The 14344-nt window shown below is 33.8% G+C and overlaps 2 protein-coding genes across 3 annotated transcripts; one reads left to right on the forward strand and one right to left on the reverse strand.

The window, feature by feature from the left end:
- Positions 1-1415: 1415 nt before the first annotated feature.
- On the forward strand, positions 1416-6982 carry LOC121256025 (calcium-dependent protein kinase 26). Of its 2 annotated transcripts, none has more exons than XM_041156632.1 (9): positions 1416-1640; positions 1979-2824; positions 3192-3335; positions 3420-3572; positions 4124-4239; positions 4526-4693; positions 5360-5584; positions 6023-6169; positions 6686-6982. In XM_041156632.1, exons 2-8 carry the CDS (start codon positions 2056-2058, stop codon positions 6143-6145), a joined length of 1698 nt encoding a protein of 565 aa, XP_041012566.1. In that variant the 5' UTR covers positions 1416-1640; positions 1979-2055; the 3' UTR covers positions 6146-6169; positions 6686-6982. The 2 variants fall into 2 exon arrangements, with proteins under 2 accessions (XP_041012566.1, XP_041012567.1); XM_041156633.1 differs by lacking the exon at positions 1416-1640 and adding an exon at positions 1724-1871.
- A 1134-nt stretch (positions 6983-8116) lies between these two features.
- On the reverse strand, positions 8117-10450 carry LOC121256029. Its single transcript, XM_041156636.1, has 4 exons — positions 10084-10450; positions 9282-9928; positions 8659-8856; positions 8117-8331 (listed from the first exon to the last, which is right to left on the reverse strand). The coding sequence occupies exons 1-4, from the start codon at positions 10310-10312 to the stop codon at positions 8281-8283; spliced, it is 1125 nt and encodes a 374-aa protein (XP_041012570.1). The 5' UTR covers positions 10313-10450; the 3' UTR covers positions 8117-8280.
- Between the last annotated feature and the right edge of the window lie 3894 nt (positions 10451-14344).

Here is a 14344-nt window from a genome sequence, read left to right on the forward strand (position 1 = left end):
AGACAAGCACCAAAACAAAAAAAATAAAAGAAAGACACCTACTTTACCAATCGGAGTGGCACGAGATAACGTAAAGGATAATTGATCCTAATGGGAACACGAATCAAAGGGTTTATGCTTGATTCTTGGCATGAATCTCGGCTAAGAAAACAACAAGGATTTATAGAGTTGTCAAAGTCTCTTAGCCTCTACAGTGCTTGTTATCAATTGCCTTCGGTGGCGGTGGATGTGTGGGATCAAATGTTCAAAATAAAGTAAACCCACCACGTTTAATGTTTCCTCTTGACCCCTCTCTTTTTAATATTTAAAACGTTACAGACTTTTTGGCCTTTTGTTTAGATAAAAAATAATAATAAGTCAATTCAATAAGTTTTATAAGGAGAAATTTTCATTTGTAAACTTATTTGTTAGTAATGTGAGAGCTTATTATATTAATTAATATAAAGTAATATTTATATATTTCAATTTTGTTGTTTTCCCTAACATGATCATCTCATGACTCATAGACTCGTATCATATTATTTAAATTAGAAAATATATAAAATTTATATTTTTTAAAATAAAATGAATAAAGACAAACTGTAAAAGTTTTGTCTGGCTTGGATAGGGAATTACGATGAAATGAATTTTTTTTTTTTTTTTTTAATGTGGAGGAGGGGGATTCGATCATTGGTTCTCTTAGTGAGAAACTAAAGTATTACCAATTGATATAAACGATATGAGATGAGATGAATTGAGATAAAATATTATTAAAATATTATTTTTTAATAGTATTATTGTTTTAAAATTTGAAAAAGTTAAATTATTTATTATATTTTGTGTAAAAATTTGATAAAATTGTAACGACAAGATGAGTTGAGATTATTTTGATATTCAAATGGGACCATATAAAATAAATTCACCAATTGATGAAATGTTATAAATATAAAATTATTATTATTATTATATAATATATATAATATCTTATATAAAATTATGTGAATTTATAAATTTAAATGGTTGAAATATGCTTAAAATAAAGCAGCTCCGACAAGCGTGTCCAAATTGTCCATGAAAATTACAGCTCAAAAAAGGCAAAAACACGGGAAGAAACTTCAAAAGCCAAAAAACAGAACAGTGGTTCAAGCACCACTCGTACACAAAACCAAAACAGACTGTCTAAATTTAGGAGCTAGATTTATCGGTCAGAAAATTCAGCCCAAAGGTTTTGACCATACGACCTCAAAGACCCATAACCTTTAGTTGCGCGTGTCATGTACCCACCAATCAGCAACAGGGAAACTCCAACGTTTGTATCCCATCCGCCGGTCAAAACGGTAAAGACAGACGAATTATAAAATGATAATTTGTTTGGATGATGAGAAATTATCCTCGGAAGAATTAAAAGAAAAATGAAAAAAGAAAATGGAAGAGAGAGAGATAGCTGGTCAGCAATAAGCTCCGATGTTTCCCAGCAGGACCATCCTAAAATAACAACAAAAAACGAAATAAATAAAAATAAAGAAGAGGAGAAGGAAGAAGGAAAGAAAGAAAGAGAGGAGCTGTTAAAGATGGAAGTGTCTTCAAATCACCATCAAACATCTCCAACTACAAGCTACGCTTGCCTTTGTTTTCTCTTTTCCATCATTTTCCACCAACTGGTAAAAGCTCCATCTCTCTCTCTCTCTCTCTCTCTCTCTCCGTATTTATTATATATGTTCCCTAATGTATGTCTGCTGTTCATCCTGATCTATTCATTTCTTCTGTAGTTTGTGATTGTGTTTCAAAATTTAATATTGGATTAGCAGACTGATCATGTATTACTGTTCGGACGAATTCCCACGGCTCTCTTGTTTTGATAGACGATTTTTCCTGGGAAATCACAGATTTTGGTTTCTCGTTTTCTTTATGACAGTTAGATTTTGAAATTAGCTCTTTTGTTTCTTTTGATTTAGGATCAGGGACTAACAGTCTTTATTTATTTATTTATTTTGTTCAGTTAATTAAGAATTGATGAGGGATCAGTGGATGACGAAAAGGCAGTGAAGTTAGCGCGGGCGGAATTGTGGTTGTTTCATGGGCAATACATGCCGTGGATCTTTCAAAGGGAAATATTTTCAGGGCTACAGCCAGCCCGACGAACGTTCAGCTACCACTTCCAAGCGCGACACCCCTTCTGAGCGCTCCGTTTCCGACCACTCTCCTCCTAACTTGAATTCCCAACAGCTTTTTGCCCAAGAGTTCTCCAAAGAAAATCCCATAAATCACAACATTTTACCCGATTTTAGTCCCACCAAAAAGGAAGCCATCATGAAGCGTTGCACCGATAACCAATCTTATTATGTTTTGGGTCATAAGACCGACAACATTCGTGATCTTTACACGTTGGGTCGTAAACTAGGACAGGGACAGTTCGGGACAACTTATTTATGCACCGAGAATGCCACCGGGAGCGAGTATGCGTGTAAGTCAATCTCAAAGAGGAAGTTGATTTCTAAGGAGGATGTGGACGATGTTAGGAGAGAGATTCAGATAATGCATCATTTGGCTGGTCACAAGAATATAGTGACCATCAAGGGTGCTTATGAAGATCCCTTGTATGTGCATATTGTGATGGAGCTTTGTGGCGGCGGTGAGCTGTTTGACCGGATCATCCAGAGGGGACATTACACTGAGAGGAAGGCTGCTGAATTGACAAATATCATTGTTGGTGTTGTTGAAGCATGTCACTCGCTTGGTGTTATGCATAGAGATCTAAAGCCTGAGAACTTTTTGTTGGTTAACAAGGATGATGATTTCTCTCTCAAAGCCATTGATTTTGGGCTCTCTGTTTTCTTCAAGCCAGGTAACTTGATAAGCGCCTGTGCTTCTTTTATTTTTCCCCTCTTGTAATTTGTATTTTTCAGATGGGTTGGTGGCAAAATTATGGTGATGAAGCACCTAATTTTGTCTCTTTGATATTGCTCTATGCATTTTTTGAAATTATATAGGTCCTATTATTTACTCCAAACGCAACGGAGCATTTGTATGTTTTAAAGTTCATAATTTTATTGTGTGCTTGTCTACCTGGTAGACGTGAACTTAATGGGAGGTGCGGTTGATAAGAAATGACATGCAAGATACTTGTGAAGTTAATGATTAAAGAGTTCAAATACATTTCTCGAGGCAAGCTCAGGATGTGCTAATATTTTGAGTGCGATTTACTACTTTAGGGCAAGTTTTCACTGATGTGGTTGGAAGCCCATATTATGTCGCACCCGAGGTACTTCTCAAGCATTATGGCCCAGAAGCAGATGTATGGACAGCAGGGGTCATACTGTATATATTGCTAAGTGGTGTGCCACCATTTTGGGCAGGTACGTGTGTGTGTGTAGGTACAAATGGGTGAAAAGTTTCATTCTGTGTGCATTTACTGAAATCTTTATCTGTTGGCGATTCAGAAACGCAGCAAGGAATATTTGATGCGGTGTTGAAGGGACATATTGACTTTGAATCAGACCCATGGCCCCTAATATCTGACAGTGCAAAAGACCTAATCCGGAAAATGCTGTGTTCTCAACCTTCAGAACGTTTAACTGCTCATGAAGTTTTATGTATGTTTAAGCTTTCCATCCATCATTATCTTCATGACCTTACAGAATTATTTGGACTCTCTAATGTGGATGGAATGAATCAAAACTGCTTTTTAGTTGTTTGTTCTTGATGACTAATAGGCTCCATCATGATATGAAACATGTGTATGCTGCTGAGACACTACTATTTCGATGTTTTCCATTGTTAATGCAAACTTTTTGACTTTCTGAAGTAGGTTTTCAGGTTGATCTACTATGCAATTCATGCTTAAAAACTTATAAATGCTACGTTGTCTTTGCCTCTTTGATGAATGTACATTGAGTAAACTATATAGATTAACATCCATATGTGATTTATTGTTTTATTTACATCTTACAATTTATAAATAGGTCTAGCTGTCAAGTGACTAATATCTTTATTTGCTAAATGAGAATAAAAGGAAAATCTGCTAAAGTAGGAATTTTCCATATTTGTTAGAAAATCTGCAATAATTTTCTAATTATTGCATTATTTGTCATTTGAACTAGTTTTAAGATAATCTCTATCTGATCTTTCTCAATAATTTGTATAGGCCATCCATGGATATGTGAAAATGGAGTTGCTCCTGATAGAGCGCTGGATCCAGCTGTACTGTCTCGTCTCAAGCAGTTCTCTGCAATGAACAAGTTAAAGAAGATGGCTTTACGGGTATGTATAGGTGAAAAAGAAAGAGAAGGGGAGAGAGAGAGAGAGAGAGAGAGAGAGAGTGTGTGTGTGTGTGTGTTATGAGCTTGAATAAACTTCTAGATGCAACATTGCACTCTACATCATACTGACTGTTTCTTTCAGCATGATAAACGGTAAAAAAAATCATACTGACTGTTTATTTAAAAAGCATACCAATATTCGATGTTGACTTTTGGCACGCCTCTATTAAATACTGAATCTACTTTTTGATATTGACTGAACTTCTATACCTCTATTTTGTGATCAGGTTATAGCTGAAAGCCTTTCTGAGGAGGAGATTGCTGGTTTGAGAGAGATGTTTCAGGCAATGGATACCGATAACAGTGGTTCAATAACATTTGATGAACTGAAAGCTGGTTTGCGAAGATATGGCTCTACCTTGAAAGATATAGAAATACGTGATCTTATGGATGCAGTAAGATGTTTGTTCTGCCACTAATATTTCTCTATCACCTAATTCTTTTTCTTCATTCTCTTTGTTGTCTTCTTCATATCATTCCATTGGCACAGCAAATGTGATAGACATTTAGGAGTGTTTAAAGAAATAACAGCAATGCACAATGCCCAGTTTCATATTTGTTCAGAACATTACGTGTAAATCATATGGCTTACTCCTCAGAAGTGTCATATGCTTTACAAACGGCATTATAATGTTAGAACGTGATAAACACTACCTGACTTCTTCTGCTACACGCCCAAGTGCCATCTATAACAAAAAATTAATGTGGATCCCAATATCCTGAATTGAGCAACTAGTAGAACAACGGTTCTTCTTTTGCATGTGTTATAATGAAGAAGTGGTGGTAGTGTTTGAATTATTTAGCTCACTCAGTGCCTTGTGTTAATTTGTAATTTTCTTATTTAGAAAGCAATTAAGTTTGCATCCTTGGAAAGCATCTTGGACATCAAGAAGTTATCATGTCTCTTTGTTTTTGATATAGGACCCCCTCAATTACTTCTTTTGATCTATAATTGAAGTTTAATATGGGGGGTGACATTGCCCTATTGGATTATTGGGGTTAAAATATTATTTCATGGGTTCAATATTTCCTTTTACCTGAGCTATTTTAGCTCTGTGCAGGCTGATGTGGACAACAGTGGGACTATTGACTATGGGGAATTTATAGCGGCAACAGTTCATCTTAACAAACTAGAACGTGAGGAACATCTTCTTGCTGCATTTCAGTACTTTGACAAGGATGGAAGCGGTTACATTACAGTTGATGAGCTCCAGCATGCTTGCGCAGAACATAACATGACTGATGTATTTCTTGAAGATATAATCAGGGAGGTCGATCAAGATAATGTAAGTCATCTACGTTTGTTCGCGTGGTCAGAGAACTTGAAGTCGGTTTTGAGACTTGAAATATAAGTTTTAAATGCCTTATAATTGCATTTAATCAATTGGTATTTCTCTCTAAGCATTGTGCATTAAATAATGGGACTGTATGGGTTAGCTTCCATCTGGATTCTCTCATAATTTTATATATCGAGAACTTATGATGGTCAGGTTTATAAGCCTGCTTTCTACAGCACATATTACATAACTAAATTGAGATGAAAATCTGGCAAAAATTGTGGAGGTTTGTCAAGCAGATTCCCTTATTACTGTTATTTTTTAAAAAAAGTTAGATGAGGCTTTCCTCTCTTATCTTCTATCCTATTTGCTTGCTCTGTTTTTTGTTTTTCCCTATTATCTTTGTTGAGCAATCTCTGATGTGCTACTGTATATGTATTGTTTTAGGATGGAAGGATCGATTATGGTGAATTTGTTGCTATGATGCAAAAGGGAAATGCTGGAATTGGAAGACGAACTATGAGAAACAGTCTGAATTTGAGCATGAGAGATGGACCTGGTGCTCTATAGCTCCTAGCAAGTTTATCATATCAGGTATGTTCAACTTTGTGACTCTGAGTTGTTTCCCTTTTCCTGTTCTTTGAGTCTCGTGATACTCGGTGGACAATTAAGAGCCGGACTCATCTCATTACTATTCACAAATTTCAACTCACAAATCTCACTACTATTCACAAACCATCTCAACTCATCTCCATAGGATATTTTATTCCTGTGGACAATCAAAATTTATGTTTAAGCTGAAACGACAAATGATAACTGTTCTAATCAGTGAATTCTGCAACAAGTGTTGAAGGCTCAAACTAGCTTCACAATTGGATGATAAAATGATTTGGGCTAGTTTCAAGTGATGGATTATTTAGTGAACAAGGAATCAAGAGACATGAGATAAACTGGACTAATCTGTGTACCTTGCAATTCTTTTACCCAAAATTAGGTTAATCAGGTATTTATAAGGGGACTCTATTTTAACCTGTTTAACTATGAAGGTTCTCACTGCTCCATTTAAATTTCAAATTTGTAGTCCTAAATTATGACATGGCACATTGGCAGGTTGTACAGCAAGACACAAGAAAATTAGTGATGAAGCTTTTGAGAAACAATTTTGATTCCTCCCCGCTTCCGAAACCGCATCATGGTCTCACAGAAGATTTTGATCTTGGAGGTTGTATGCTGGGGAATTCTATTTGATTGATGCTGTATGACTGAAAGAATTATGTATAAGCGCTGTAGACTTAAAAAAAGAGTGTGGATTGTTACATCTTTTCAAATTGCCGAATTATTTGGTGCTCTTTTCACTTGGGGCTTTCTGTTTATATTTGAAAGAAAAGGGATATGATTTACTGATAATGTCTCTTTACTTCAGCCTTTGCTTTGATTATGAGGATGTAAAATCAATATTGCCTTTCCGATAGATAATAATAGGTTTCTAAGCTGAATAAGAAAATAGAGAATTGCTACAACAACAAAAAGATCTCACAAACTGATATGGTTTCATATGATACGTTAAATTTAATTTATAATAAAAATAGTTTTATATTTTAACATATCACATCAAGTTACGTCAGTTTGTTAATTTATTTTTGTAGAATCTCTTTGTTGACTAAAGCATTTCTCATGAAAATATAGGCTAACATACTTTGCCGTCGGCATGTAAATCCCAGTTCCATAGATAAGGAAAAAAAAAGCATTTTGAACTTCCAAACTTACAGTGTTCTACACTTTATACCTCAAACTATCAAAATTGACATGCTACACGCTCAAACTGCCAAGTCACTTATTATTATTATTATTATTTCTGAAAGTTCATAATTCAATTGGGTTGCAAACTATTCGTTTTTCATAATTTTTGAGAGTATAATGTTTCGGGTTTGATAGTTTTGAGTGCAAAATGCAAATGTTATTTTAGTAGATTGAGAATGCCAGTTTTCCCCATGAAGTCCTAGTCTAGGTAGGAGACCAATGAAGTTTAGGGCAGGAGACGCATGTTTTGTGCCGTCATAAAGGGTACATTGGCAATTGCACCATCCTTCTCCTGGGAAATTTAGTCACAAATGAGATTTATTATGCATCAGCTATTATTCATTTTCAAATTCCATACTTATAACTGTTTCACAGGGTGTGACGTATTTTTCATAAGATATAGATATGCTTTTCATAGAATGTGAGGTGGCGAATAGTGGAGAAGAATTTTTCAAAGTCAAAAAATTCGACTCAAGATGCTGGAACAAAAGTTAGAATTTATATGAATGTATGTAGGATGACTGTGTTTAGTTGTTTGTGCATTAATTTCCTTTTCCGGTCAAAATACAAAACGCAAAAGAGTGGCCCCGTAAAGGCAATATAAAGCAAAAGAACATGGGGAGCATTGCGCTTTGTTTTGTGCTATCTAGTGTAAGAGCTATGAACTATGAAGTTGAGGTTCATTCTTGAAGACATTTATTTACTGCCAGCATGCCGCTCTAACACAGGTGGGCCAATGCGTTATACGCAGACAAAGCTGTATATTGTCATTCTTAATTGTTAGTCATAAAGGCAATAAGATACACACTCTCATTACAATTAGCCCTCCCTCTTTCTGGTTCAATTTGATGTACTAGTCAAAGTACAGTGTAACTTTCTAGGTGAAAGCCGATCTGACTCGCTATCTATTGCTCTGCATCATCTGCAGCTCTGGTTTCACATGATATCGACACTTCCTGCAAAAGAAACAACAGCTGACGTCAAATCAGAGTTGGTCCACTGCAAGCGTTTTAGCTTGACAATCTGATGAGCATTCAAGTTTGCAAGCAGAAATTAGGATGCAGATCAAACTGAATGATTATACAGGCTAGAAAATGGGAAGTTTGAGCCAAACTATGATAAGGACAGTCATGGACTTTGTTTTTCTTTTCCTGCTTCTAAACTAAGGTAGAAGTCAACATAGATTGTTTTCCCCACATGCTTTCAATAGGCCTTTAATAATCTGGGCAAGATTCTACAAAACTTGATACCACTGATTGAAACAAACACTGTATAGAACTTGCCTTCAACTTTGCAGCAGAGAAGATGCACCTAGATGTGATTACACGTCCATGATCAAAGAGCCATCCCACTTCACTACAAGTCTCATCATCTTCGCTTTCTTTAAGTGAGCACCACAGTTGCTTGGGAAGCAATATAAGGTCAGATTCATCCCTCACTGACTTCCGTACACTGTCACCTACAACTTCTCGAAGAAAGTCCTGCAATTATCAAGACGAAGTAAGAACACCTATACATCAATTTCATGTTGACTGTTGAGTGATTGAAGCAACATTATCTGAATGCAGATAATTCTTCCAATGACTACCTTTGATTTCTTGGATCTATTTACCACATTACCCATTTAATAGCAGTTGAAGCTTCATTGTAGTAGTGAAATCACTAGACAGTCATGTTCTGTACCTGGTAGTTCCCTAACCAGTTCACAGTTGTGACTACTTTATTGCCTTCAACAACATATACTTGTTCCATTCAATGCTAACTAAAAATTTAGATAATTACGTTGAATTTCACTTCAAAAAACAACACTAAAGTATTTTGGAATTCAGTTCACAACTGTCATCACGAACATCATGAAGAACGAAAAATTCCCCAAAAACCACAAACAAAAGGAGATAGAACTTACAGTCTGAAAAACATCGAAACTGGCAACAGCATGAGGTCCCTGCCAAACACCAGCAACTTCTGGCGCTTCCATGGTCTCAGTAGCAGCAAATCCAGAATCCCGGATAGCACACCCACCCAACTGTTCCCCATTTCTGAAAGGCCCGTACCACTGCTCACGAAAAACTTTAACATTATGTAACCCCATCTTCGTTCTATCTACACGGACAACCTGAATTATCCTCACACGGGACTCCCGATCTTGAGGATTAACCAAACAGTACTCCAACTCCAACAATTTAGACGTGCCCATATCCTCAATCGGCCATACAGCTACGTAGCTTCCACTGGCATGATATGCGAAGGCAGAGACTTTGTTGTTATCTTCTACCCCACCGATAATTCTCTCATCTATGCTATACCGCGTGGCAGCATCGGCTTCGCATCCAACTGTGGGAAGTAACTTGATTGACTTGTAAACAAGAAGGCGCTCCTCCGGCTCAGCAAGGGTTGGACACTGAGTTTGCCAATCAAACACCTTCACCTCCCACTCCCTGTAAGCGTCTGGTACAACAGACTCGGGAAGTTCACTCGGTTTCCCTTCCTCTGAGAAGTCCGCTCCATAACCATCCCATTCACCCGACACATTCCTCGAAAACTCCGACCACACTTCGACAAATCAAAAAACACGAAATCACTCGATGAGGAGTTATAATATATCATGCGGGAAACTCTAAAGCACATGAAAGAATGAATATTTTTCAACAATTTTTTGTAATTCCTTTTCAGCAACGGTGTGGAAAAGAACAAATTATTGAACTTACTAGTGGTGGTGGAGACGGGATTGAGGTCTCGAAGCTGAACATCTGAGAGGGTGGCCTTCGTGATAGAGGAAGATGCAGTAGTGGTGGAGATAGGAATCCGACGGATACGTTGTTGGAAGGAGGAAGAGTGTGTGTGTAAATGGGAATGAAGATTTGAAAGAAGCTTTGAAGAAGGGAAACCCAAGGCTCTATTCTGAGATATTACGACGCTATTCGCAGCTAATGCCATTTTTTTCAGGCTGTTATCCTCTCGGAAACTCCACCAACCAAACCAGCGATGACAGAGGATCGATGAGAGGGCAGCGAGAGAGGTGTCTGTGGAGTGGGGATGATGAAATAGACGAAAGAATATTCCCCAAGTAAAATACTAAAATGATAGAGCCCCTGGGAATATTCATATATTTTAGGCCGACAACCAATCTTTCAATATTATTCTACATATAATTTTTTGAAGAATAATGATTACTGTCCTATTATTATCTATTTATTATTATTATTATTTAATTATTTAATTTTATTTAATTATTAAGAAAGTAAATATTAATAAAATTATATATTTTTTTAATTTTTTCTTAATGATTAAGAGTATTAAAAAAATACTTAAAATAAAAAAATAAAAATACTTGAAATATATTTAGATAATAGATGGATAGTAATAAAGTAATAATCATATCACTACCATTTTTTAAACATATTTAAATATTTTTAAAAGATAAAAAAAAAATACGAATACACTAATAGTCATTTTCTTAACTATTAAAAAAATTAAAAAATATATAAATATATGAGTAGTTAAAATGAAGAGGTAAAATAAAGAAGTATACTAGCATTATTCTAATTTTAAATTGTATAATTATCGTACATATTTTTTTAAAAGAAAAAATAGAGTTTTTTTAAGTGAGTTTTAATTTTTGTTTTTAAAAAATAAATGTGCGATATTTTGTATAAATAATTTTATAGTCATTTTCATAAAATTAATAATTTTAAACTGAAATCATGTTAGATTAAAAAAAATTTGAATATATCATACGTTGGGACCATGCATGTTAAATCGATTTTGATTAATGATTCATGAATCAACAAAAAAATTTGTATGAAAGTGGCTAGATATGTAAAAAAAAAATTCCATCCTTGACATGATTTTCCTAGACTTATCAATCCACATGAAATAAAATTTTACTTTAAGAAAAGATAATTGAGAGTTGTTTGTCGTTAATTGAAGTGATAGCATCGTTGTTTATTATTCTGCATTCCATTATTGAGCGAGCGGTGAGAGTATTAATGTAGCTGAGAGCAATGATATCATAAACCAAACGTGAATGGTTTTCGACCAAAAAATAATTTTGGGAGAAGTTACTGTTTAGAAGCAGTTATTTTATATACTTTATGTGGCATCATCTCAATCATCCATCTGGAAAGAATAAATTAGTGGACTGAGAGAGATGATGAGAGAGAGAAACAACGAGAAATTGAGAGAGAGAAGGGAGATGAGAGAGAGAGCTAAGATGAGAGAGGTATGATGAGAGAGTGAGGATGAGAGAGAGTCGAGGAGAGAGAGACTCGGCAAGAGAGAGAGACGATGAGGGATGAGAGAGAGATCGAGGAGAGAGAGAGACGTCGAGAGAGAGAGGTAATGAGAGAGAGAGATGAGATAGAGAGAGGAAGAGAGAGAGTCGAGATGAGAGAGAGATGCTGGAGAGAGATGTTGAGAGAGAAAGCTAAAGAGAGAGAGCTGAGATGAGAGAGAGATGCTGGAGAGAGAGAGAGAGAGCTGAAGAGAGAGCAGTAGAATGTCTCATTTTGAAAAAAAAAAACAAAAAAAAAAAAACACAATATGCATTGTATGCACCGCTACAATGAATGTTATATAGCACTACTCTTTCAACCAAACATACTATATATATTAATTGGTCCATTATGATCCTACCACATGCTAAGCATGTGGCCTCAAAATGGCCTTGTATTGTCACACTCTAACCAATTATATTTTTGTGTCTATTCAAACAAAATGAGAAATTATAGTTAGAATGAGTAAATGTCATGCAGTATTTTAAAAAAAAATAAATAAATACGAGATCTATATAAAAAAATTAATTTTTAAATAATAAATTTTACCTTTTTTTAAAATGACTACTCAGTACTTGAGTACTCCACAACTGTATATAATATTACTCAAACAAAATTAATTTAAAGGAATATCTTTCTCTTTTTTTTCATTTTTTTTATTACAGAGACACCGTATATCTAAGAACAAAATTTCGATTAATTTATGGTCTTCTGCAAATACATTTCCAATAATTTAATAGAAAATTTATAAGTTCGATAACCACAAGAGTGTGAATTTGAAAATTTAAAACTAATATATGCAAGTAATTTCCAATCAAACCGTAGAACTTTAAAGTTTTATGATAAATGTTTTTTTTTTTTTTTGTGAATTTATATTATTTATTTCTTTAATATATCTTTAGAAAAAAAAAACGTGTGATCCATCTTTATTGCCACGTGAGTAACTTCTTGAAAACAAGGCTAGGATTCAACCTGCCGCAACCCACCAAGTTATATAGGTAAGAGTCCAGTTGCAGTCACCGAAAAAGTAGTCCAAATGAATTCACCGAAGAGTATATTTTACTTTTTTTTGTATTTTTTTTATGTATTTTTTAATCATCATAAATATTTAAAAAAATAAAAAATTCAAAACATCATTAAAAAACATTTTCTTAATTACTAAGTATTAAAAAAAAAAAACTCATTCGAGACACTTTTTGGATTCTGAATTTGGAAAGCCAAAGCAATTTCTGTATAAGATTAAATTTTGAAGGAGACTCATTGATCGTTAACAAATTTATAATTAGCAAATTGCCAATTAATGCTTTCTTGAATTTAATTGCCTTGATTTCATGGATCTCAAAATATTACTTATTTTGTAATATGTTTACAAAACTTCAAAATCAAGATATATACCACTCTACTCTACCTTCATCTTAATATATAGTCAAATATTAATTAGGAATAAAATGTAACATATTTCAAAGTTAAAGTTACATGAATTTCCATAATATGATGGTCATATTATGAAATAATTTTGATGATAAAATGCGTTTTTTTAAAAAATTATTCTGCCCTCTAACGTGCCACTTATACCCCCCACCATTTTTTTGTTTTTTTTTAAATGTGTTTAATTAATAAAACTTTTAACTTTTATAATAAGCCATGTATTATAGACCAAACTTGTACACAACATAAATTCTTTTTAACTTTTGTCGGTGACAAAAAGGGGAACGAGTACTTTCTGGTCAAAACGGGCCTGAGATTCATCTCGCCTGCCTTCCCCCTTGAGCATTCACAATGTCACATCACATCCGATGTTTCAAAGCACTACTTTTTTTTTTTTTTTTCTTAATTTGAGGATTATTTTTTGGTTTTGGACGAAAGTAATCTTAGATATAAATCTTAAATAGATAAATTTTATATAAATTTTTTATAAAATAATAAGTTTTTTTAATAAATAATAATTTTTTTAAATTTTTTTAAAGTGAGATTTATTTTTTTACAAAAATTTATATAAAGTTTATCTATTTAAGATTTATACAAATTATTTCTCTTTAAACAAAATATCTTTCAAAAAAAATTTAAGAGATGAACAGAAATTTTTTATTATTCATCGCCTAAACTATTTTTTTATTAATATTTTATTCTAATACATTAAATAAATTCTTATAATTCTAATCATCTATAATTTTTCTCATGATCATATTTGTTATATTTTTAAATAATAATTTTAAAAATAATCTAATTAATTAAGAAAATATTTAAAAATTAATTTTAAAAATATTATCATATCCACAAAAAAATTTAAATTTTTGTTTAAAATATTCATTAGAGTAATAGTTCAAAATATAAGAAAAAATATTGAGTAATTAAATTTGTAAATAGGAGTGAGAGAAAAAAATAATAAAAAAATAAAAAAATATTATTTTAATAGAATGAAAAAATGATAGTAAATGAAATTTAAGATGTTTTTAAAAATTAATAAAATTTAGGAAAATATTTTAAGAAAGATACTTTTAAAAAAGAACAGTTGACGACTGAACAACCGGGATTGCGCACCGACACTTTCTCTGATATCGAGGCGATGATGCCGCGGCTACGTACGTACCCCATTTCTGCAATCTATGTAGGAAGAATACGTGGCCCATCCTTCCATGTCCTCTGTCTGTGGATCCGAGTTGTCGGACAAAAAGTACCCGCCCCGAGTCTCGAA

The sequence above is a fragment of the Juglans microcarpa x Juglans regia genome, chromosome 3D (genome assembly GCF_004785595.1).
Source record: "Juglans microcarpa x Juglans regia isolate MS1-56 chromosome 3D, Jm3101_v1.0, whole genome shotgun sequence".
NCBI classification, from domain to species: Eukaryota; Viridiplantae; Streptophyta; class Magnoliopsida; order Fagales; family Juglandaceae; genus Juglans; species Juglans microcarpa x Juglans regia.